The sequence below is a fragment of the Cavia porcellus genome, unplaced genomic scaffold (genome assembly GCF_034190915.1).
Source record: "Cavia porcellus strain 051 isolate PalLab524CR breed Dunkin Hartley unplaced genomic scaffold, mCavPor4.1 scaffold_14, whole genome shotgun sequence".
NCBI classification, from domain to species: domain Eukaryota; kingdom Metazoa; phylum Chordata; class Mammalia; order Rodentia; family Caviidae; genus Cavia; species Cavia porcellus.
Genome location: NW_026947497.1, coordinates 77,345,363 through 77,367,851, shown reverse-complemented (window position 1 = coordinate 77,367,851; position 22,489 = coordinate 77,345,363). Strand labels below are relative to the sequence as shown.

The 22,489-nt window shown below is 46.8% G+C and overlaps 1 protein-coding gene across 7 annotated transcripts in view; it reads right to left on the bottom strand.

The window, feature by feature from the left end:
* Window positions 1-3,345: 3,345 nt before the first annotated feature.
* Mccc1 (methylcrotonyl-CoA carboxylase subunit 1) overlaps window positions 3,346-22,489 on the bottom strand; it is a 60,113-nt gene continuing 40,969 nt past the window's right edge. For all 7 annotated transcript variants that reach the window (XM_003477119.5, XM_063224364.1, XM_063224363.1 and 4 more), the window contains 9 exons: window positions 19,432-19,615; window positions 16,394-16,503; window positions 14,741-14,957; window positions 13,348-13,434; window positions 10,674-10,723; window positions 7,375-7,512; window positions 6,166-6,273; window positions 4,405-4,476; window positions 3,346-3,699 (listed from right to left, as the gene is read on the bottom strand). In XM_003477119.5, the coding sequence (XP_003477167.2) occupies window positions 3,571-3,699; window positions 4,405-4,476; window positions 6,166-6,273; window positions 7,375-7,512; window positions 10,674-10,723; window positions 13,348-13,434; window positions 14,741-14,957; window positions 16,394-16,503; window positions 19,432-19,615 (1,095 nt within the window). In that variant the 3' untranslated portion in view covers window positions 3,346-3,570. The remainder of the gene's footprint in view (window positions 3,700-4,404; window positions 4,477-6,165; window positions 6,274-7,374; window positions 7,513-10,673; window positions 10,724-13,347; window positions 13,435-14,740; window positions 14,958-16,393; window positions 16,504-19,431; window positions 19,616-22,489) is intronic.

Here is a 22,489-nt window from a genome sequence, read left to right as displayed (position 1 = left end):
CACCCCACTTTGCTGCCCAGGAGGCAGAGGTGCCCCCAACCCCCAGGTCGAAGCTGCACAGAGAGGCTGCATGAGGGACAGCTGACCGGCAGGATGGTGCAAGTCCAAGCCCGGCCTTCAAGGTGAAGGCAAGCTGCCCAGGGCACCGCTGTCCCTCCAGGGCACAGGCTCTGGTGACAGGTCAGCCAAATCGGAGGCAATGACAGCAGCTAGTGAGGCTGGAATGGGCTAGGGCTGGGAGGGAGGGACAAGAGGGGACAGGCTGGTACTTGTCCAGGCGGGAACTTTTCACTACCTGAGGGCCTTTGTGTTTGCCAGGAAGAGTAACCAGCTGGCTGAATTCAGTCCAGGTTCTTAACTGTTCCTTCAAAAAAACTGAGAGTTGGAAGTTAATAACTAGCAGTTGAATATCAACAAAGCTGAGAGAGACAACAGCTACCTTTTCTCATCTAACTTCCAAAATGACTCTGTGAGGTACATCTGCTGCCCCAGTTTTACAGATGAAGCTCAGAGAGGTACATGACTTGCTCAGGTTGCTGCAACTAAAAAGAGACAAGAGCCAGGCACAGCGGCACACACCTATAATCTCAATCTCAGCACTGGGGAGGCTGAGGCAGGAGGATCACCGCAAGTCCAAGGCCACCCTGGACTTGATGAAACCCTATTTCAAAAAAAAGGAAAGAAAAAAAGAAGGAAAATTGACAAGAAAGAAAGCAAGAATTTTATCTCTAAAGCTGTGTTTTCAGTACAATGCTATATTCTTGCTGCAGATGAAAAAGCCTCGTGGGGCTGGGAGTGGAGCTCACTGGTTTAACATATGCCTAGCATGTGTGTGTGGGGACCAGGGGTACCCACCGGGGCTCTGAGATCCTGTTCTCTTGGTTATTATACATGGGAGCAGCTGCCACTAGGAGAGAAAGCTGCTCTTTCCCACTGTGGCTCTGCGTGGGGCCTATGCTACGAACAAACCCCCGCTTTAAAATAGTTTTTTTTTGTTTGTTTGTTTCTGGTGCTGGGGACCGATCCCTAGGCCTTGCAGCCCTAAGTGCCCAGGCCAGAAGTCCTCTGAAGTCCCAGAACTGTGCTGGCCCATCCTGGCCCTGTTCCACACAGCAGGGAAAGCACGCTGTGAAAATCTCAGCAGCCCACTGCCTCCCAGGTGGGGTCAGCCGCTTCCCTGCTGGGTGCCACCTCCCCAGCTTCTGCCAAGTCCACTGCAATCCTCTGGCTGCCACACCTGCCTGGCACGCTCAGCGCCTCTGCACTTCCCACCTTTCTACAGTAGCTGGCTGCTGGCTGCTGGCTGTCCTCCAGAGCCTCTGAAGCCTCGGGTCTAGTGTCACTGCCCCTCCTGACCCAAAGGGGGGTCTCCCCACCCCCAGCCTCCCATGCCACCAGTGTGCAGGTGGTGTGTGCCCTTCACCCTTGATCAACCGTAGTGCACCCTCCGCCACGGCGGGATCCCAAGGACTACACGTGCATGTTTTGAGACAGGATCTTGCTAAGTCGCCCAGGCTGGCCTCAAACTCAGCGACCCTCCTGCCTCCGCCTCCTGAGTAGTTGGAACTACAGGCATGCACTGCCACATGTGGCTAGAAGTCTGTAGAATGAGTGTGGGTTCACGTGAGTGGCAGCTTTGTTCATTCAACATCACAACTGGGGATGACGCTAACGCATGAGTTCCAACAGCATACCAGGCCCGGAGCTGGCAGCTGTGAGCTTCCTCTGTGTGCTTCTTGTCAAGACAGTTGCTTAGGGAACGTGTTCACCTAAGTCCCCTGCAGGACACAAACAGCATTCTTTGAAAGGCAACAAATAGCAATCAGAAATTTTCCCTTTTTTTTTTTTTGTCGTCTTTTTCCTTTTTACTGGTACCGGGGATCGAACTCACGACTGCCTGCTTGCAAGGCAGGCGCTTATGCCGCTGAGCTAAATCCCCAGCCCCTTTCCCTTGTATTTTAATTAAAAGTATTTGACCCAGTGTAATGGCGCACATCTGTAATCCCAGCACTCGGGAGGCTGAGGCAGGAGGATCGCTGTAATCACCACCCCATTTGGTTCCAGTGGCAATGTGGCCCCAACCAAACCCTGCATCTTTCCTAGGAATCCCTGAGGCACCTCTCCCTCACCAGCCAGATCTGCTCTCTAGGGTAGAACACATCTTGCCCTGGCCCTTCCTCATTTCTGGTCCACAAGTTCTGCACCCCCCTCTTGGCCCTGGGCTCCCGCTTGTGAGCCCCGCCCGGGTCACACCTGCCCACAGAGGCAGCTCCTCAGCCCAGCTGGGGAAGCACCCATCCCTCACCGGGCCCTCAGCCTCGCTCACCCAGCTGCTGAGGCAGAAACGGGAGCTCAGATGTAGTTGGAAACCCAGCATTTCCGACCTCAGTGTTTGGTATCTGTCTCACTGATGGTTTGTCAATGGGATTGCTTGCTTATGGCCTGGAGCACCATTAACTTTGGATTTAATATTTTCTTATATAATACACTTTTGACATGATTATGTCATATTTTTTCAACGAAACTATGGGTACCATAAAGTACAAAAACTCTCTTTTGTATTGTGTAGCTGCCGCAACATTTAATATAGCCTATGTATTCAGGAAATTCAGCAAATTCAGCAAATATGTAATACATGAAAATACAGGAACTTAAAATCTGAACAAAAGAAATAAAGCTTTGTGAATAAGGAGGGGAAGAAGGGCTGAGGGAGGGAGAAGTTAAAAAGAGGAATCAAGATCTATAATGTACAGGTACAAATTCCCTATGTTGAATGTGATCATTACGTATATCTAAAATGTACCAATAAACTTAATACAAACAGGAAAGAAATAAAATTCACAGGACTTGGGAGGCCGAGACAGGGAGATCACTACAAGTTCCGGGCCAGCCTGGGCTACAAAGTGAGTTCAAGGTCAGTCTGAATTGTAGGAGTGAGACCTTGTCTAAAAAAAAAAAAAAATTTGGGGGCTGGGGATTTAGCTCAGCAGCATAAGCGCCTGCCTTGCAAGCAGGCAGTCCTGGGTTTGATTCCCGGTACCGATAAAAAGGAAAAAGACAAAAAAAAAAAAAAAGTTTAAAGAGAAAATTTCCATTTGCAAAGACTAGAACATCCTTATGTTTAAACTGCCTAGTAAGTTACTCTTTGCAAAATAAATCTTAGTTGAGTTTAGCTCCAGGACAGCTGTCTCTGAAATATGTTATTTTCCATGTTCAGCACCATTGTAACTGAGAAGGCACTTGTTTAATTAAATGACCTTTTGCTTCTGGTTGTTCTCATCTGAACTGCTACACCCCCTCCCTCCAGATCCTACAGAGGCAGAAACAAACCACATTAGCTCCTCATAATGAAAAAGTAGAATTCCATTTTATTAAGACGAAATCCCGTGAGATAATTTAGTGTTGCACTGGGGCCCGCGCACATGATTCTCCTATGTGACGGGTTTCAGCCCACTCATATGGTTGTCTGTGTGGCACACCTGCTCTGGAGGAGGCCGAGGGAAGGTGGAGGCATCACCCAGTTTCGGCATAGAGAAGATTCTGCACAGCTGGCCATGTCTGCAATGAGGTTTATTCTGATTGCCTTTTGTCACATTCTTCCTCCTCGAATTCAACCAGTCGAGAGTGTCTGTCAGCCTGGGAGCCCTCCGTGTAGAGCACCTTCTTTATTGTACCGGCCTGGGGAGCCCTGATGGTATGCTGCAGAGACACAAGCAGGGTCACCACTGAGCACCTGCCACGTCAGGATGGCAGAGCGAGGAGGGGGCCGACGGTTCGGGTGTCTCCTCGGCTCTCTGCCTCCCGGACTTCCTTTCTTTCTTTTATACACCTCAGCCCACGGTAACACATTCATGGTCTGGTCAGTCACTGCTCGGACACTACAGTGACCCATGCAAGGGTGGACCCCTCTCCCCAGCAGCTGGCGTGGATCGTGAGGGCAGTGATGGAGCTGGGCAGAGCGTGGGTAGATTGAGAAGCTCTCACCTTCTGTGATTTCCAACCACCCCCAGCCCTAAGCAACTAATTTAATGTGATCCAGGTTTTCACACCAATACTGATGCTGGGCATCCCGAGTTCAGCTATAGAAAACCAAGAGTTACATTTGGTGAATGCTAATTTCATAATTGGAATATAGCAGGCACAGCTTCACAACACTGCAATGAAAATGTATTTAGAGACAGAATCATCTAGGGGTTTTTAAAATAGGTTCTCACAACACAGCCCAGGCTGGCCTCAAACTCTTGCGAATCCTCCTGCTTCAGCTCCTTCTGATGACAGCTTGATGCTGCCAATCTGCAGCTCTTAATATTTAAAACAGTACTAACTTCCAGTGTAAGCAAAGGAACAATTTGATATGATAATTCTCAAGGTTTACTGCTCAGCTCAGCCCATGATTTCACGCACCTCCATCTTCATGGCGATCATAACCATCAGAGAATCTCCAGCTTTTACTTTGTCTCCAGCTTTCACAAATACCTAGAGGTTCAGAGGAAAGTGAAAATAATTAAAGACACAAAGAGAGGTTCTCGGTGGTCTGCAGAGCCAGAACACAGACGCTCCAAGCAGAAGCTGCGTCTCTGTGGTTGTCATATGCCAAAGCTAAGGGTATGGGTGCGAGCCCAAGACCCGGGGTCAATCTGACACTGCAGGCGACACCTGCAGGCCCAGGCCTGCTTGGCTGAGTCTCTTCTTCCCAAGCCATCTGGTCTGCTTAAATCAGAAGAATCCACTTCCTAGGTCTCCTGTCTTTTTCATGAATATACAAGCAAGACAATTCACTGACAGAGGACTAACAGACACAAATGTACCCTTCCAGGCACAGGTCTGGACTGGTTTTCTTGTATGTTTGCTTGTTTTGAGACAGGCTTTTGCTGTGCAGTTCAGGCTGGCTTTGAACCCACTATGTAGCCCAAGCTGGCCTTGAACTTTCAGTAATCCTCCCGCCTCAGCCTCCTGAGTGCTGGGATTACAGGCATGTGCCATCATGCCTGACTTGACTGGTTTTCTAGTTTGGAGGTTATCTAGGATAGTGTTTCAAGTCTTCAGGGCCCTAGGTAGTCAAGTGTGTAGACAATCCTCATGTGAAAGAATTAAATTTATCAGCAATCCCAGAAAAATACTTTTATCTATATATTGGTACCAGGGATCAAACTCACAACCTTGTGCTTGCCAGGCAGGCACTTATGCTGCTGAGCTATATCCCCAGCCATTTTTACATGTGTAAATGGGCCTCTGGGAGATGGCAAGGAATTAGTGTCTTCATAAAAGAGGACCAAACGGCATGGTGGTGCATGACTCTAATCCCAGAACTCAGGAGGCTGAGACAGGAGGACTGAAGCGGGTTCGAGGCCAGTCTGTGCTACATAGTGAGCTCAACCCCAGCCTGAATTATAGTGAAACACTGTCTCAAACAAAACAAAACAAAAATTTAACATTAAAAACTACTTAGGGAGCTGGGTGTGGTGCGCATGCCTGTACTCTCAGCACTCAGGAGGCTGAGGCAGGAAGACTGCTGTAACTGTGAGATCAGCCTGTACTACACAGCAAGACTGTGTCTCAAAAACAAACAAAACAAAACCAGGCAATTTGGACTGTTTGCACCTTTGCATGTGTGCGCATGTGGGATGGGAATTGAACCCAGGCCCTCATGCATACTAAGCACGTGCTATACTCCGGGCACTATGTTATTTGTGCTTTGATGAATATTTTCACCTTCAGAACTAGCAGATGGGGGGCCAGGGCAGGGAGGGAGGAAGGGGAGTGTAAAGAGGATTAAAATGTGTTATGCACCTGAACCAACACTGTAGTATGAATGTAACCATATCCTGCAAGCAAGTCCTAATAAAAATTAAAATAAAAAACACTTAGGAAAGAACCCAGAAACCTTGGCTTAGGGGTACAGCCCAGTGGCAGAGCACACCTGACCACGCACAGGCTCCTGGGGTCAATCTCCAGCACCAAACCCAAAAAACAGTCACCTTTACCACAAGTGAGATGAGTAGCTACTTTTGCTGGAGACAGACTGAGATTTGGAACTCGAATCCATAATGGATCCCTTTGTTTTCCTGAAATGGATGCTGTCCAGCGAGCCAGAGTTGGAGAGGACGGAGGACACGCGTATGTGACGGAGTGTGACCACACGCTCTGCACCTGCCGCCTGGTTACCTTTTCGATGGTTCCGGTCATAGGCGCTATGGTGCCTCCCTGAGGTCCTTCTGCGCTCGCTGGGAACAGGTACCTGGGCACGGGCACCTCAACCTCAACACTTCCTTCCTGAAGAAGAAACCACACTGAAAATGGAATCGAACCCCTGCCCCTGAATTCTTAGTGTCACACTTGAGATCTTCCTGCTTTTCAAGCTAATTGTTGACGATAGGCCTCATCAGTACCAGGGTTCTAATCCAGTCTTTTAATACTTGGACGGGGTCTCACTGTTACCACAGGCGGGCCTTGAACTCTCACTCCTCCTACTGCAGCCTCCCGAGTGCTGGGATTGCAGGCAGGTGCCACCGTGCCTCGCTCTCTAATTAGCTTGGCGCAAGTTACTACAGCCCTTCTAAGGAAGTAATACACTAGGCACAGTGGTGCAGGCCTGTGATGCGAGCACTGGGGAGGCTGAGGCAGGAGGATCACATGAGTTTGAGGACAGCCTGGGCGATGCAGTGAGTTCAAGGAGAGCTTGGACTACACAAGGCCCCGTCTCAAAAAAAGGGGGGTTGTGGTGTAACAGTACACATGCCTTACAGGGGAGAAAAGACCTGAAGAAGAAACTAACTGCGGGTAACAGACTGCCAATGTGAAGAAGCCATTCTTAGTCCTCTCCACTATCAAGTGCTCGGCTATGCATGGAGTTTAAGCTACGCCTCTGACGCCACTGGTCTTCACAACTCTGTGAGGAAGGGAGCTAGTGTTCGTCTCACAGATGGGGGAAACTGAGGTCCAGACCATTACCCTGCTCTGTAAGAGACAGAGCCAGGACCAGAACCAAAGCAGCTTCAGGGTTCAGAACTTACTGTTTGGTGGCTGGTCAGGGTACTGAGCCTCGCCTGCCCAGCACCGCACCTGCAGGACCACCCCCAAAGCCGGGCGGCCAGTGCTCAGCCCCCCCCAACCCCTGCCCCCCTACAAGCCCATCCCCCTTCCGCCGGCCCCTCCCACAGCGGGATGCCTGGTCCCCATCTTGGCCGGGGGCTCCACCTCCCTAAGTCCCCAGGAAGGGGTGGGTTTGCTGCCCGGAGTCTCAAAATCAAAACCAAAGGTGGGCGCCTAACGGTGAGAACCGGCGCGAACAGGAGGAGGGTGCATGGAGAACTGGGGGCGGCAGGAACCCTCGGCGAGGCCGCTCCCTTCCACCCCCGCGAGCAGAGCGGTCACCGTGGAAAACAGGTGGATGGTGCTGCCCAGGGTCACCAGCTTCGCGCTTCTGACCACGCCGTTCACGGAGCTGCTCAGGCGGGCGCAGTCTCCCTCCTGGTCAAGAGCCCCGAGCACCCGGAAGGTCTCGCCCTCAATCTGAAAACGAAAACAGAGATGTAAGTAACTCGCCACGCTCCACACTCAACTGCCACTGTCAGTAGCTTCAAAGGGTAACACATGCATCACACCTTTCAAAATGCCACCTAGGAATCAATCAGATAATTGAAAGAAAAAATAGATAACCTCCCCACAGCAGCACAACGCTACAGATGAAGTCCATTTGAGAACAGAAAGAAACCAGACGCACGCCTGTAATCTCAGAATTAGGGAGACTGAGGCAGGAGGATCACCAGGAGTTCAACATCAACCTGGGCTCCAGAGTGAGTCTGAGGCCAGCCTGAGCTACATAGTGAATTCAAAGCCAGCCTGGACTACAGCCTGCAACCTTGTCTCAAAACAAACAAAAAACTGGATAGAATAGCAATTACAATGTGTAATAAAAACCGAAATTGAAATGAGCAAAACTATTAACGTTTATTTGGGTATATTACAGGTTAGTCTTTTTTTTTTTTTTTTTGGTATCAGGGATCGAACTCCAGACCTTGCATTTGCCAAGAAGGCACTTACACTGCTGAGCTAAACCCCGGCCTTTTGGTTTTTTTGAGACAGTTTTGCTATGCAGTTCAGGCTGGTCATGAACTCACTCTGTAACCCATGCTGGCCTCGAATTGCAGTGCTCCTCCTGCCTCAGCCTCCGGGGTGCTGGGATTACAGGCGTGAGCCACCACACCCAGCAGCACTCATTTTTGAGTGCCTGAGATTAAGTGAAATTCAGTTTTTCTTTATCAGTGTCAGTAAGGTATAGACCAATTCATGAGCTTCATTATGATTTACGGAGACATATTAGATGGAGACTCACCATGATTCTCTCACTCAAGAGACCACCAGCCAATAAACACATTTCACGCTTAACAGTTCAAGGAAGTTGACAAAAGGACCTAAGATCTTTCTGTTTTAAATATTTTCTCAGCTGGGCATGGTGGTGCCCACCTGAAATCCCAGCAGTCAAGAGGCTGAGACAGAAAGATCACTGTAAGTTTGAGCCCTGCTGGGCTACATAGTGAGTTCAAGGCCAGCCTGAATTACAAAGAGAGATTCTGTATCAAAAAAAAAAAAAATACATACATACATAGATATTTTCTCATAGCTAGGTGTGGTAGCTCACACCTGTAATCCCAGCACTCTGGGAGGCTGAGGCAGGAAGACTGCAAGTTTGAACCTTTCCTGTGTGTTTTTCTGTCTCAGAAAAGGGGTGGGGTTCCTGGGGTTGTAGCTCAGTAGGGAGGCCCTAGGTTCAGTCTCAAGGAACAAAAACAAAACAAGAAGAAAAAAAGAGTATTTTTTCACATATATACTTTTTTTTTCTTTTTCTTTTTATCGGTACGGGGGATCGAATTCATGACCTGCTTGCAAGGCAGGTGCTTATGCCGCTGAACTAAATCCTCAGCCCCTTCACATATATACTTAAGAAGAAAGTTTCCCTTATACACAGACAATTCTATTTTTCATTTTGAGGCCCCCGATGCCACAGTAAAGTCCTACGGCTGCTCTTTTCAAACATTTTATGAAGGTTCTGGTGAAATGGGTCACACTGCAATATTTAGACAACGGTTCTCATCTGTCCTAAGTTAAATGTGACATTTTAGTCTTCTTTATAAGCTATTAAAACAGCTATTGGAATGTTTGTAAAATTCTTAGGACATACAGGTTAGTTTGCAAATGGTTTTGTTTAAAGAGTCACAAAAGCACATTCTAAATTTGTGGATTTAGGCTCATGAACAGGTGAAGATGAATTAGTCAATTTACTTTAACTTTATCAAGGGACAAGAGAGGGTCCCCTGCTGAGCATCATGGTGGCACACACCTGTGATTCCAGCACTTGGGAAGCTGAGGCAGGAGGATCACCATGAGTCTGAGGCCCACTTGGGCTACATAATCAAATTTAAGGCCAGCATGCACTACATAGCAAGACTGTCTCAAGAAAAAAAAAAAAGGTCCCCAAACCAGAGGCACCAAGATGAACTACAGCTCTCATAAAGTCAATAAATTTCCCATGGCTTTTCTGAACCTCAGAGAGAAAACCAATGTGTCGGTTTCTCGAGTTGAGAAGTCTCATACATATCATTGATAAATCTATTTTGAAATATTTGAAATCTCTTAGCTCACATTAAAAACAATACCTACCCAAAATAATTTATAAAAAAGCCTTGAAGAGACATCTGAATGCATATGTTCCTAGCAACACCGTGCAAAATAGCTAAAAGCTGGAGACAAGACAATGCCCACTGTCAGATGGAGAAAGAAAATATGACACACAGACACACATACGCATACATGTATGCACACTGAAATGTGATTCAGCTTTTTAAAAATTCTGATGCACACTACAATGTGAAAAGAACTTGAAGACATTGTACTAAGTCATAAAAGGACAAATATTGCTTTTCTCCTTATATGAGGTAACTTAGAGAAGTCACATTCATACAAACAGTAGAACGATTATTCTGGGGGCTGCAGAGAAAAGAAAATGAATGAACACGGTGTAATTAGTACAGAATTTCAGTTGTTTTGTTTTGTTTTGTTGAGCCAAGATCTTGCTCTGCAGCTCAGACTGGTCTTGAACTCACCATGTAGCCCAGGCTGGCCTTGAACTCCTGGCAATCCTTCTGCCTCAGCCTCCTGAATGCTGACATTACAAGAGTGAAGAATTTCGGAATTTGTAGCATTACAAAATTTCTGGAGTTGAATAGTGATGGCTGTACAACCATAGAAATGTATTTAATGCCACTGAGATGCACAATCAGAAATTATTACAGTAGTAAGTTTATATTATGTATATTTTACCATAATTAAAAATGTTCTCAGTTAAATTTTGTAATTTGTAAGTATCAATAGGTGTAACTCATAAACAAAAGCTCTTTGAGGCTGGGGGTGCATCTGAATAATTTTTAAAAGTGTTGAGGCCTAAGTACAGTGGCACAGGACTCTAATCCCAGTGACCTGGGAGGCTGAGGCAGGAGGATCACAAATTTGAGGCCAGCGAGGTGTGGTGGTGCACACCTGTGATCCCAGCACTCTGGAGGCTGAGGCAGGAGGACGGCTGAGAGTTCAAGGCCAGCCTAGGCTACACAGTAAAAAGACCCCCGCAGTAGAAGGAAGATTAGATTTATGTTTGACCCCCAATTACTGAGGCCTACCTGCATGCTGTAGGACCCATCGTGGTTGTAAGTCACAGCTATGGCCACATCTTTATGGAAAGGGGAATGGAAGAACAGTTAGAAGGTATTTATTCAGTAACTGAGATGCCAGAATCTCACTTTCAGCTTAAGATGACGAACTATTCATGGAAACATAAACAACATTAACATTTTTTAGCTCCCTGGAAATAGAGGATTTGTTGGTGTTTTGTTTTGTTTGTTTCTCTTTTTCTTAGAAAAGCATCTAACTGGCAGGTTTCAGTAAAGATGAATATCAAAATTTTCTTTTTTAAGGTTGTAGACTATTTTAGAGTCCAACAAAAGGATTGCAGTGTGATAGCAGAAAAGACAATGAATCAACAAAGAGATGCTCTGGTTTAAGACCCAAATCTGCTATTTGATTGCCTCTGGGGTCCTGACCAAGCCACCAGATCTCTGAGCTCCTCCTGCTCCTCCTCCTCCTTGCTCCCCCAACTTTCCCCTTCCCCCTCTTAGTCCTTCTCCTTCTTTGTTATTCAGAACTGAACTCCGGACCTCACTTGCCAAGCAGGTGCTGTGTCACTGAGCTAAATCCCTGGCTCTCTGAGCCTTTATTTACTGGACTATGAAATGGGTATGTGAATGTAATTATAATTATTAAAGGTAAGAGTGCTTTATAAACTGTAACAGGCTACAGAGAAATTATTCTTGTTACATATGGATAAGGAATTTCCTGGAGACTATCCTAGGAATTGGAAACCAGAAGTTTTGTGGAGCTGGGTGAAACAGTGCAGTCTTGTAATCCTAACACTTGGGAGGCTGAGGCAGGAGGGTGACTGAGAGTTCCAGGTGGACCCGGCTACATAACAAGACCCTGTCTCCATAAAAAAACAAACAGACACTTGGTCCTGCTCCCTGAGATCATGAGAGGTTTGTTTTACTGTGCATTCCCATGCCTGTCCCTCTCAGCCCTGGTCACTGCAGCTTAGCAGTTTTCAGAGGCTCACACTAACACTTCTAAACACTCTCCACTCAGACCTGCATTATTTGTGCAGGGTACTGCTAGAAATCTACAGTGAACAGTAACTACACTGGCTTTTTGATTACGTATTTCTTTTTAAACTAAGCCTTTTTTTAATTCCCAAAACACAACTCAGTACTTTAATTGGTGGTCTTGCTGGAGAGCACAGCTGGCTTATCTGAATCAAGCCACCAGGGTCACTCTTCCGTGTAACTCAGGTGCATGAGGCCAGGGATGACCTGCCATTCCCATGCTGGTATTTGGCAGAGAGGAGTCAAGGGTGAGACAGTCCCAGACCCTGGTCTCTTCTGAGGATGAGCTGTCATGTGAGGCATGCATGCACACCTCCGTTGGGCCTGGTGGCACAGCCAGTGCTCCCACAGTAATGGTCACCCAGGCTCAAAGCACGAAACAGCTAAAAAGCTGCAGACCAATAAAAAATATGGGTCTCCCTACGTAGTTCAGGCCAGCCCTGACCTTGTGGCAATCCTCCTGCCTCATCCTCCTGAGTGCTAGGATTACAGGTGTGTACCACCATAGCCCACTCCAGTGTCTGCAGATGAAGGATCTGTTATTGAGTAGGTGTCTGGAGCGATCAAGTAAAGAAGAGTGCACTCTGTTCAGAGAAGAAGGTACAATGATTCGCTGTTCCTGGGTGGGCACATTTTTATAATGACACTGTCATGGCTCACAGACACCTCACCCTTCTGACTGTGCCCGCCTGGCTTCCCACACCCTTCCTGCTTCCCTGCAATAGAAGGGACACAGTCACAGTGTCACAGTGTCACAGACACTGTCCTGCCCATAAATTTACAGACTACCTTCTATTCGGGCTTCAGCCTCCTCTGACCTCGGTAAAAGAAATCAGTCCCTACCTCGAGCCCACTGAAATGGGCTTGCAACAGAAGGCGCCTGCTCCGCGGAAGGGTGGTGGCTGTAGCACACGGGTCGTGTCAGCAAGGGTGTGGAAATGCTCTGCCACCATACGAGCCTCATGGAAGTGACTTCACCTCCTGAGCCTCAGTTTCATCACCCACAGGTGGACAGAGCAGCCCCTGCCCTCATTAAGTTGTTGTGAAGATAAAAATGTGCCTGTGACAAGGCACATGACAAATGACAGCTCCTCAGTGACCCACTTCCACCAGAAATACTGCCTGAGTCACCGGTAATTCCCCTCCCTGACATAGCTTTGGATACTGTTTTTCTTATCTAAAAGTAACACACTCTTAGCCAGGTGTGTGGTGCACACCTGGAATCCCAGCACTCAGGAGGCTGAGGCAGGAAGACTGCTACGGGGTCAAGGCTGTACGATATAAAGAGATCAAGGTCAGCCTGAACTTCATAGTGAGAGGGTACCCCAAAACCACTGGCTGACATTTTAGCATGTATCTTTTTTTCTCTTCTTTCTTTCTTTGTCTCTCTCTCTTTTTTTTTTTTTTGCTATGTATATTTTATGACATCTTTTAAGAATGTTTATAAAACACAGAAGTATAAAGAAAACTAAATCTCATTACTACCCGGGGCCAATCGATTCTAATTTTGGCACAGTCCCCGCCATTGTGCAGGCTGGGCATTTAAAACACTGTGACTGGTCAGGACCAAGCTGAGTCCCCCTCCAGTTCTGTGGATGTATTTCTGTGACTCATATTTTTCTCTTAATAAAATATTACTTACTTCTATTACCATCTCTCAGAGTCAAGTTTCTGGTGTAACACATGTTCAGTCTTCTCCCGCTGCTGAATGAAAATGGAGAGACTGGATCTAGGAAAAAATTTTAAATTCAACAACAAATTTACAAATATCAAGGTTACTAAATTTATACAAAAGACAACATAAAACACAGCTCCTGTGCTGCAGCTCACATAATTTTTCTGTGTTTTTGTTTTAAATTTAAGTTAGAGACTTTCATCAATATCTCAGAAAACTGCAAGAGAAAAATCCAGGCTTCTCTGGAAAAATCCCAACATTTCGCAACCTAAACTCTCACCCTCTGGCAGCGTGGCCTGCACAGCACCTTGCTGGCTTTGACGAGGCAAACACATCCCAGGTCATCGAAACCTTCCCTACTCGCTGGTCTCCATCCGCCTGGCCTCTTTTTCTCCTCTCTATCCTTGGTCCAACCTTAGAGGCTGCTGGGTGAAGTCCAGGGCCACCACAGAGCTGAACTGAAGACGTTTATTTTAAGTTTATCTCGGTGCTAGTTATAAATTTGGAAAGAAAGGTAAGAGTGTGAGGATCCTGCATTCTAAAATTGTTACGTTCAGCCTCAGGAAAACCACAGGCAGGATGCATTGGATGCATTCTTGCTTAATGTGAGAGGGAAAAAATGGGAATTTAACAAAATCACATTAAGGCAGATGAACTAGATTTTTTAAAAATTCTGATTAGGGGCTGGAGGTTTAGCTCAGCGGCATAAGCGCCTGCCTTGCAAGCAGGCAGTCGTGAGTTCGATTCTTGGTACCGATATAAAAAAGACAAAAAAAAAAAAAAAAAATTCTGATTGCTTCAAAGGTCAGAGTTAACCTAAGTAAATATTATGGAGCCAGTGAGAAAGAGGCCGGCTTTTGGGTTTATTCAGATGGAAGAGCTGTCCAAACAGAGCTGACTGCAGCTGCAGGAAGCTGTCCCAGGGGTCCCCTTCTTCTGGAGTGTTAGGAAGAGACTGAGGCGGGGAGCAAGCACAGGCCCAGCACAGTTCTGCCTGTGCCCAGATTCCATGACACCGAGGAGAACCCAAGTCCCCAAGGAGACAGGAAAGAGGAAAGGAAGAGGAATTCACCCCCAAATCATCCACCCCCAAACACCCCAGTGTTCTGTCTTGGCCTTGGCAGGTTGCTGCAGGTAGAGAAGACTCCACACAGGATGCCCCGGAGAGAACAGAGAAGTCACAGCATCAGCAAGCTACGTGGGGAGAGCTGACTTCTGCAACGCCAGGGCATCAGTCGTGTGTGGACACAGTGAGAGCCGCGAAGGGCTCCCTCCCCTCCACGCCACGCAGTGCGCCTGCAGGTTCCCTGGCAAACCTGGGGAAAAGCGCGTGCAGGCCGATTCGTGACCCAGTCCGTACCTTGTGTCTCAAGTGTGAAAGCCTCGGTGGCAGCCTTCTCCCTGAGGATGAGGCCAAGTGCAGCCTGGCACAGATACTCGCTGGCCACCGCCCTCCTGCTGGGCAGCAGCTCCTCGTGGTGCTGGGCAATGAAATCGGTGTGCACAGCCCCAGCGGCAAAGGCCGGGTGTGCGGCCAGGTGGAGCAGGAAGTCAACATTGGTGTGCAGGCCGACAATCTAGAAAAACCACGTATTCAGAAAAGCGCTGCTCTTCTTTTCTAAGCATTTTCTACTCTGGATAACTCTTAGGAAAAAGAAAAAACCTGCTAGGGTACCATGTGGGGGGGCCACTAAATCCATGCTATCTGTATAACACAACTACAGTTTAGTACGATGAAAGGATTCAGAAAGCGTAGCAGGTAGTGTGGAGACATCTGACTTAGGAAAGTGGGAAGAACTAATTATATACATCATTTTTAAAGAGGATCTCTATGTAGCCAGGCCGGCCTTGAACTCACTGTGTAGCCAGGCTGGCCTCAATCTCACAGCGTCCTCCTGCCTCAGCCCACTGACTGCTGGAGTTTTGGCATGTGCTACCATACTGTCCCTTCATTCATTTAATAGCCATTTACTGAGCACTTTTTAGGGGTCAGGCTCTGGTCCAGGCCCTGGTGGCAGAGAGGAATGAAGTAGATGAAGTCTCTCCCCTCTCAGGACTCACATTCCAGGGAGACAGGTAACAAGCACCTTCTAGAAGCAAGCATCTAACTAACATAATGTCACATGCCACGAAGGACACTCATGCTGGCTCAGGGCTCAGAGGAAAGCATGGGGCCCTATGTTAAAGGACGCAGTCTGAGGAGTGAGCAGGGCTGCAAGCCTGTGATGATACAGGATAAAAGCATCCTGGGGTAGAGAGGACAGGCATCCGGGTCCATGCCAGGGACACCTGAGGAATGGCAAGGGGCCAGTGTGGCTAGAGCCACTGAGAGCAGGCTTAATCATATGAATAACACATACCAACTTTAATACCATGTGCTAACAAATTCTTCTACAAAGCTAAATCAATGTGGTAAGGGATTTTCTGCACCATGGGAATTAATCTGTTGCAGAAAAACAAATAATTATAACCTGGCATGGTGGTGCACGCCCGTAAACTCAGCACACAGGAGGCTGAGGCAGGAGGATTGTTGTGAAGTTTGACACCAACCTGGGCTACAAAGTGAGCTCAAGGCCAGCCTGAATTGCATAGTGAGACCCTGCCTCAAAAAAGACAAAAACAAAACAAAAGAAAAGAAAAAAAAAAAAAGGGAAGAAAAACAGCTGTAAAGCAAACAAAGTGGAACATAATTATTTTCCTTGGCTGAAAATTTACCAGAGTGGAGGCAACACTCATGTCACTGGCCTTATTTATAGAACAATTAGACTTCACTAAAATGTAACACTGACACTAATAAGTTTTACTTCTGTGATCTTTCTTTCCTAACTAAAATCAAGAAGTTCTCAAACCCTACTCTGACCCAAGGGAAATCCCCCATGTGAACTTATTGTTTGTGACATCCACTCATTCGGTAGGTAAGTGCCGCTAAGACCAAGACTCTACAAGGTGAAAGCACGACCTCTGATGCTGACCAAAGACATCCGGGTCACCGACATGGCCCCAGGTCACTCACGTTGAACTGACGCAGGCTGTACCTCAGTTTCGTTAGGGCGGCCTGGCGGTCTGCAGCCCACACGACCAGCTTTGCGATCATGGGGTCATAATGGACAGAAATGTCATCTCCTGCAATTGAAAACCACAGTGTCTCTCAAAATTAAAACTCAGATGAACCAAAACAGGACACGTAAGATGTTCTGCTTATGTACATCTCCCACTGAGTTCTCACTTACTCCTGGAAGATAAAATTTCACTATTTTATCTGGGAGGCAACTGAGGCACAGGAAGGCTCAAAACCTTGTCCAGAGAGAAGAAAATAAGATGAATTGTAGGGAACAAACAGGGAGGTCGATGTTTTGCAAATGGGAGGGGGTAGACAGGAAGAGGAGAGGACAGGAAATCAAAAGAAACAGGATGTGCTGGGTGCAAATTCTAACTCCCCACAATGAAGGCAGCCATACACTGCACACATAGACCACTAACAATGGAAGAGAAACTTGTTCAGAGTTAGTGAGGATGTGGCCACCCAAAGACGCCAGCGGCTGACACAGTGAGTGATTCAGTGACATGCAGGCTGGCTAGCCCCTACCCTGACTTCTTTCAACTTTAGTTTCCTTTTTGGAGTGCCAGGCATGGTGGTGCATGCCTGTGATCCCAGCACCTAGGAGGCTGAGGCAGGAGGATCGTGGGGAATTCAAGGCCAGCCTGAACTGCACTGTGATATCCTGTCTCAAAAAGCTAAATAAATAAGCAAATATTTTCCTTATTTGGAAATCAACACAAATGCCTTTTACCCTCTCGCAGAACGCTTCACTTCTACAGTCTGCACACTCCTCTCCTCTCCTTTCATCTCCTCACCCATGAAACTAAAAATCCCACTGTCCAGTAGAGCTGTTGGAGGAGTGATGATGAAGTGCCAAGGGCGTGACTGCAGAGCTGATAAACAGATGGCAGCTCTCGCCACCACCACCACCGTAATTATGGTCCTGGAGAACAAGAATCTGAACCACACAACTGGGGAGAAGAGGTCCAAAGTCAAAGGGCAGGGTGCCTGGTAAGGGACATTGCTCTAGACCTTCTTCCCAATGTTCAAGGGTCCTTTGACCTCTTTGAGCCCCAGGGTGCTCGCCTGTAGACCAGCGGGTTGGAAGACACAGTCCTCCCCATAGGCATCTTATGACCCGAGGGAGAAATGTGACAAGCCACGGTGCCATGTGCAAGCAGTAGACGTCCATGCGGTAGACGTCCTGCGCCAGCAGGTCTGGGTTTACACATGAGAAGGGCTGGGGGTGCCCTGTGGCCTCACTCATCCCTCCCAGGACCCACAGCACACCCTGAAGTCCCTCTCAGCCCTCAGCCCTGCACCCCTGCTCCATTCTCTGAGCACCTCTGGGAAACCCTCTGTGCGCTCTGTCCGTGCACAGGGCCTCCCTCACCACTGCCCTGTCCTTTTTTGTTTCTAATATGCTCTACTGATGAGGGGAAATCTTTTACCAACTATTAAAGCTTGCTCTCATGATGCTCCCAATTTTTAAAATCATGAAATGCCAATACCTCATTTTGATTTCCATTCCGGCGATCAAACTTAGGACCTCACACTTGCCAGGCAGGTCCTTGCTGTTGAGCTGTATCCCTGGCGTCATTTTGACTTCCAAGATGCAGTGTGATCTTCCTCCAACCCCAACTCCAACTGCATCCCAGTCACTCACCCTCCCGACCTCGTCTTCAGCGGTGTCTGTCCTTACAGTCCTTCCAACACACCTTTCACTTTCTCTGTCTCTTTCTCTCTTTCTTTCTTCACTTTCACTGGCTTATAACAGTTGCCTACTTAAATTCACTCCAGACTTTCTCTTAAAAACTAGTCCTGGAGGCAGGGATATAGGTCAGTGGCACAGAGCCTGCCTGACAAGCTCAAGGTCCTGAGTTTGAGTCTTGGTAGAAAGGAAGGAAGGAAGGAAGGAAGGAAGGAAGGAAGGAAGGAAGGAAGGAAGGAAGAAAGGAAAGAAAGAAAGAAAGAAAGAAAGAAAGAAAGAAAGAAAGAAAGAAAGAAAGAAAGGTCAAGACATGTTCAAGTATAAATTGGTTTGTTGTGGTTATGGAAACATGTTTTACCATTCCCCACAAAAATGACCTTAATTGTCCACACTGTGGAAATATGTATTTATATAGATATGTATAGACATATATTTGAGGCAAGGTCTCACTATAAGCTGACCTTGAACTCACTGTGTAGCCAAGGTTGGCCTTGAACACACAGTACCCTGCCTCAGCCTCCCGAGTGCTGGGAGTGAAATCATGTGCCACCACAGCCTGCTTTGGAGGACCCTTATTTCTGATGTGCATATGAAGAAGCCTACAGCAGGAGCTCTTTTCTTTTCAGATATATTACACAAAAATCCTCCACAAAAACAAAAAAAGAAAGAAGAGAAAGAAAGTCCTATACAGAAAAAACCACCTAGAGAAATACCTGTGCATCAGCAACTCTGATTATTAGTGAAGACCACCATTTCATACCCTGAACTATAATAGTTCTTGTACTGTTAGTTTTAAATGCAATGTAATTTTTATTATTGCTTAGCTTATACTGTAGTATGTGTCAAAACAATACTACACTGTTTAAAGTATGAGTTATTCTTTTTTTTTTTTTTTTTGTCTTTTTGCTTTTTATCGGTACCAGGGATCGAACTCATGACTGCCTGCTTGCAAGGCAGGCGCTTATGCTGCTGAGCTAAATCCCCAGCCCCTAAAGTATGAGTTATTCTTTAACAATAACTATTCCAGGAGGAAAATGTTCATGAGAAATCAATTAAATCCTTTATATTACTTTATTATTTATTTATTTTTGGTACTGGAGATCAAATTCACTGCCTCATGCTTGCCAGGCAGGCGCTCAGCCCACTGAGCTAAGTCCCCAGTCCTAGCCCCAGCTACTCAAAAGCAGAGGCAGGAGGATCACGTGACAGTTCCTGACCAGCCTGAGGAGTGCAGTGCCATTCCAATTTCAAGTATTAAAAGTTTAACAAGAGTGAGATGTTTCATTTTATTTTGCTATACCTTGCCGTACCCCAGTTTCAATCCTGGTGGAAAGGTCTGCATGAGGGGTAGAGAGATGAACCAATGGTCCGGCCCTCGGCATAAAGTTATTTTCAGGGTCCTCGGCATAAATTCTAGCCTCAAAGGCGTGGCCCAGCAGAGGAATTTCTTCCTGACTCAAAGGAATCTTCTCTCCCGCTGCAACCTGAGAACAGAAGAATAGCACTTCTCATGAAAACCCACCTTACAGCAACTTGGCTTGGTCAATGGTCTTGCATTTTTCTCTAGAAAATGTACATTTGGATTTTGCTGTGCAGTTAAATAAAAGCTATGACTATATCCATTCACTTGAGTATCAGACAAAACAGAAATAGATTAAACAACCAATACAACTTGAGAGTAGTCTGCTTCCAGTGGGTTTCTAGAGTTTTTAAATGGAGACAGGAAAACTGATGGTTGATCCATAAATATAAAAATCAAGCCAAGCACAGTGGTACACCCCTGTAATGCCAGTGCTCGGGAGGCTGTGGCAGGAGGATCACCAAGAGTTTGTGATGAGCCTGGGTTTCACAAGTGAGTGAACTGCAGGCTACCCTGCACTACACAGAGAGTATCTCAAAAAACCTAAGTAAATAAATAAATAATCAGTGTTTAATATGCTCAAAATCCAAATTTCTTACTGACAAGATATTCTCAGTTTGGCCAGGCGTGGTGGCTCATGCCTGTAATCCCAGCACTCGGGAGGCTGAGGTAGGAGGATTGTTGCGAGTTCAAGACTAGCCTGGGGTACAAAGTGAGCTGAAGGCCAGCCTGAACTGCAGAGCGAGACCCTGTCTCAAAAAGACAAAAAAAAAAAAAAAAAAAAGATATTCTCAGTTTACAACAGTAGCAATGAACTCCCAAGTCAATCTTTTTAAACAATAAATGACCAGTTGGTATTTAGGTCTACGTCCACAGCCAAGGGAACAGCGTCACTGGCCTGAGATGTCCTCCGCCAGGATTTCCACCAGCACGTGAGTGATGAAGCAGAGGGCCAGGGCGTGCGACGATGCTCCAGTTTTATGATGTCCCTGTGCCATCCAGATTAGAAACAGGGCCATTGTTATTGCCACGGCTGCTATAGTCACTCACACTTGGCTCTCACGAAGCAAACACACGGCTCTCATCAACCAGTGCAACCTAGTCAAGGCCACCAGTGGGTGCGCGGTCCCGTTCCTGCCCTCACACACAAACGACATTCCTCGTGTGGAGCTGGTACTCGTACACAACACGTCTCATCCTCCACGGGTACAAAAGTCTAGTCTTTCTCAGTTACTGCTTCAGGAAAAAAAAACACACACACACAAAAACAATCCCTTTTCCCTTCTGGCACTCTTGCCAGAAGTTTCCAAACCCACTATAATTTTTCTAACTCTTAATAGCCTGTATGCCTGGTTTTCATTAGTTCTTAAGGCCATTCAGGCCCAAAAGAATATTTTGGCTCATTAAAACCACTAATCATCCTCCAAAGGGTGAGCAAAACAACAGCATATTATTTGCAAAATCCTGAGAAGACAAAATTATCAAAATAATCAAGGCTTTAGCAACACAGCATGGAAAAAATAGTTTAGATTCATACAAAGAACCAAGGACCTAGCTGGCCGAGGCAATCCATATCTGTAATCCCAGCACTCTGGGAGGCTGAGGCAGAAGGATCATAAATTCAAACCTCATGTGGGCAACTTAGTGAGGTCCTGTCTCGAAACAAAAAATAAAAAAGAGCTAGGGATACTGTTAGGGGCCATGAGCCGCTCCCCAAAGATGGCGCCCGCTTCCTGCTTCCTGGTTCTTGTTGGCCTGTGTTGCCGCGTAATTAACCCGCCAAGAGTGATCATCTGCCTAGCAACAGTCGGTTGTGACCAATTGCTATCCGAGTTCCTGCTATGCTGCGATTGGCTGCTTCTCGCCATATAAACTCATGTATCTCCTCCCAGAGGGAGAGGAGGAAGAAGGCTTGAGGGCGGTGGACCTTGTTAGGTCTGGCTGAGCTGTACGCAATAAAACTTTGAGAACCGACCCCATTATCGTCTCGCCTCTATCACTCATGGCTCCGGTCAGGATACAGGCCAGTGGGACAGCCCTGGGCTTCCTCCCTGTTGCAACAAACAAATAAGACTGAGATTCTGGGGCAGCTGGAGATGAAGCTCAGCTGCTGGAGCACTTGGCTAGCTTGGTCCCCAGTGCTGCAAAAACAACAAACAAAAAATTGTTGCTCATATTTTAAAAAGATGAAGTAAAACCAATTATTTCAATCAGAAAGCAAAAAGAGATGAACTCTAATATATTTCAAGAAATACGCTTCCTGGAACTTCGGCTTACACTCTTCCATGGTCCGCAGTACAAAGCAGTCACAGAGCCATGGCTGGGTTGGCAAATATGGTGAATATTTGTATTAGGAACATCTATTACAGGAAAAGACATTGTCACGAATGCCGCTCAGGATTCACGCCCTCACACGCGTCCTGGCATCCCGGCCGTGCTCTCAGCAGTCCTTTGGTAGCACTGTCATAGTAGCTGCCCTAAGGACGTGAATCAACTCTAAATATTTACCTTTCGTGGTCACTTTGACTTTGGGAATGATCCAGGAGTTGAACGGTGCCAGATCCAGTGAAGAGGTGGCTGACAACACAGCACAGTGTTCTTACTTGACACAAAGTACTGCGCCAGAAGCAAAGAGTGACATAGACACTGCCATGATGGGGACGGAACTACCCTTTTCTTGGTCATCATCTTCTCCTCGTCCTCTTTCTTCTTCTTCTTCCTCCCCTTCCTCCTCCCCCCTACTTCCTCTTCCTCTTCTTTTTTGTTTTTGTTTGTTTTTTGAGGCAGGATCCTGCTGTGTAGTCCAGACCAGCCTTGCATTCACTATGGAGCCCAGGCTGGCCTTAAACCCTCAGTGATCTCTTGTCTCAGCCTCCTAAGTGCTGCAATTATGGCCACGCACCACCAAACTCAGCTGTCTTGGGCTATTTTCTACGCACACTGTTTCTTAAATAACAAGCCTTATAATATTCAGAGTTCACTGTAGCTTTCCTGGGTA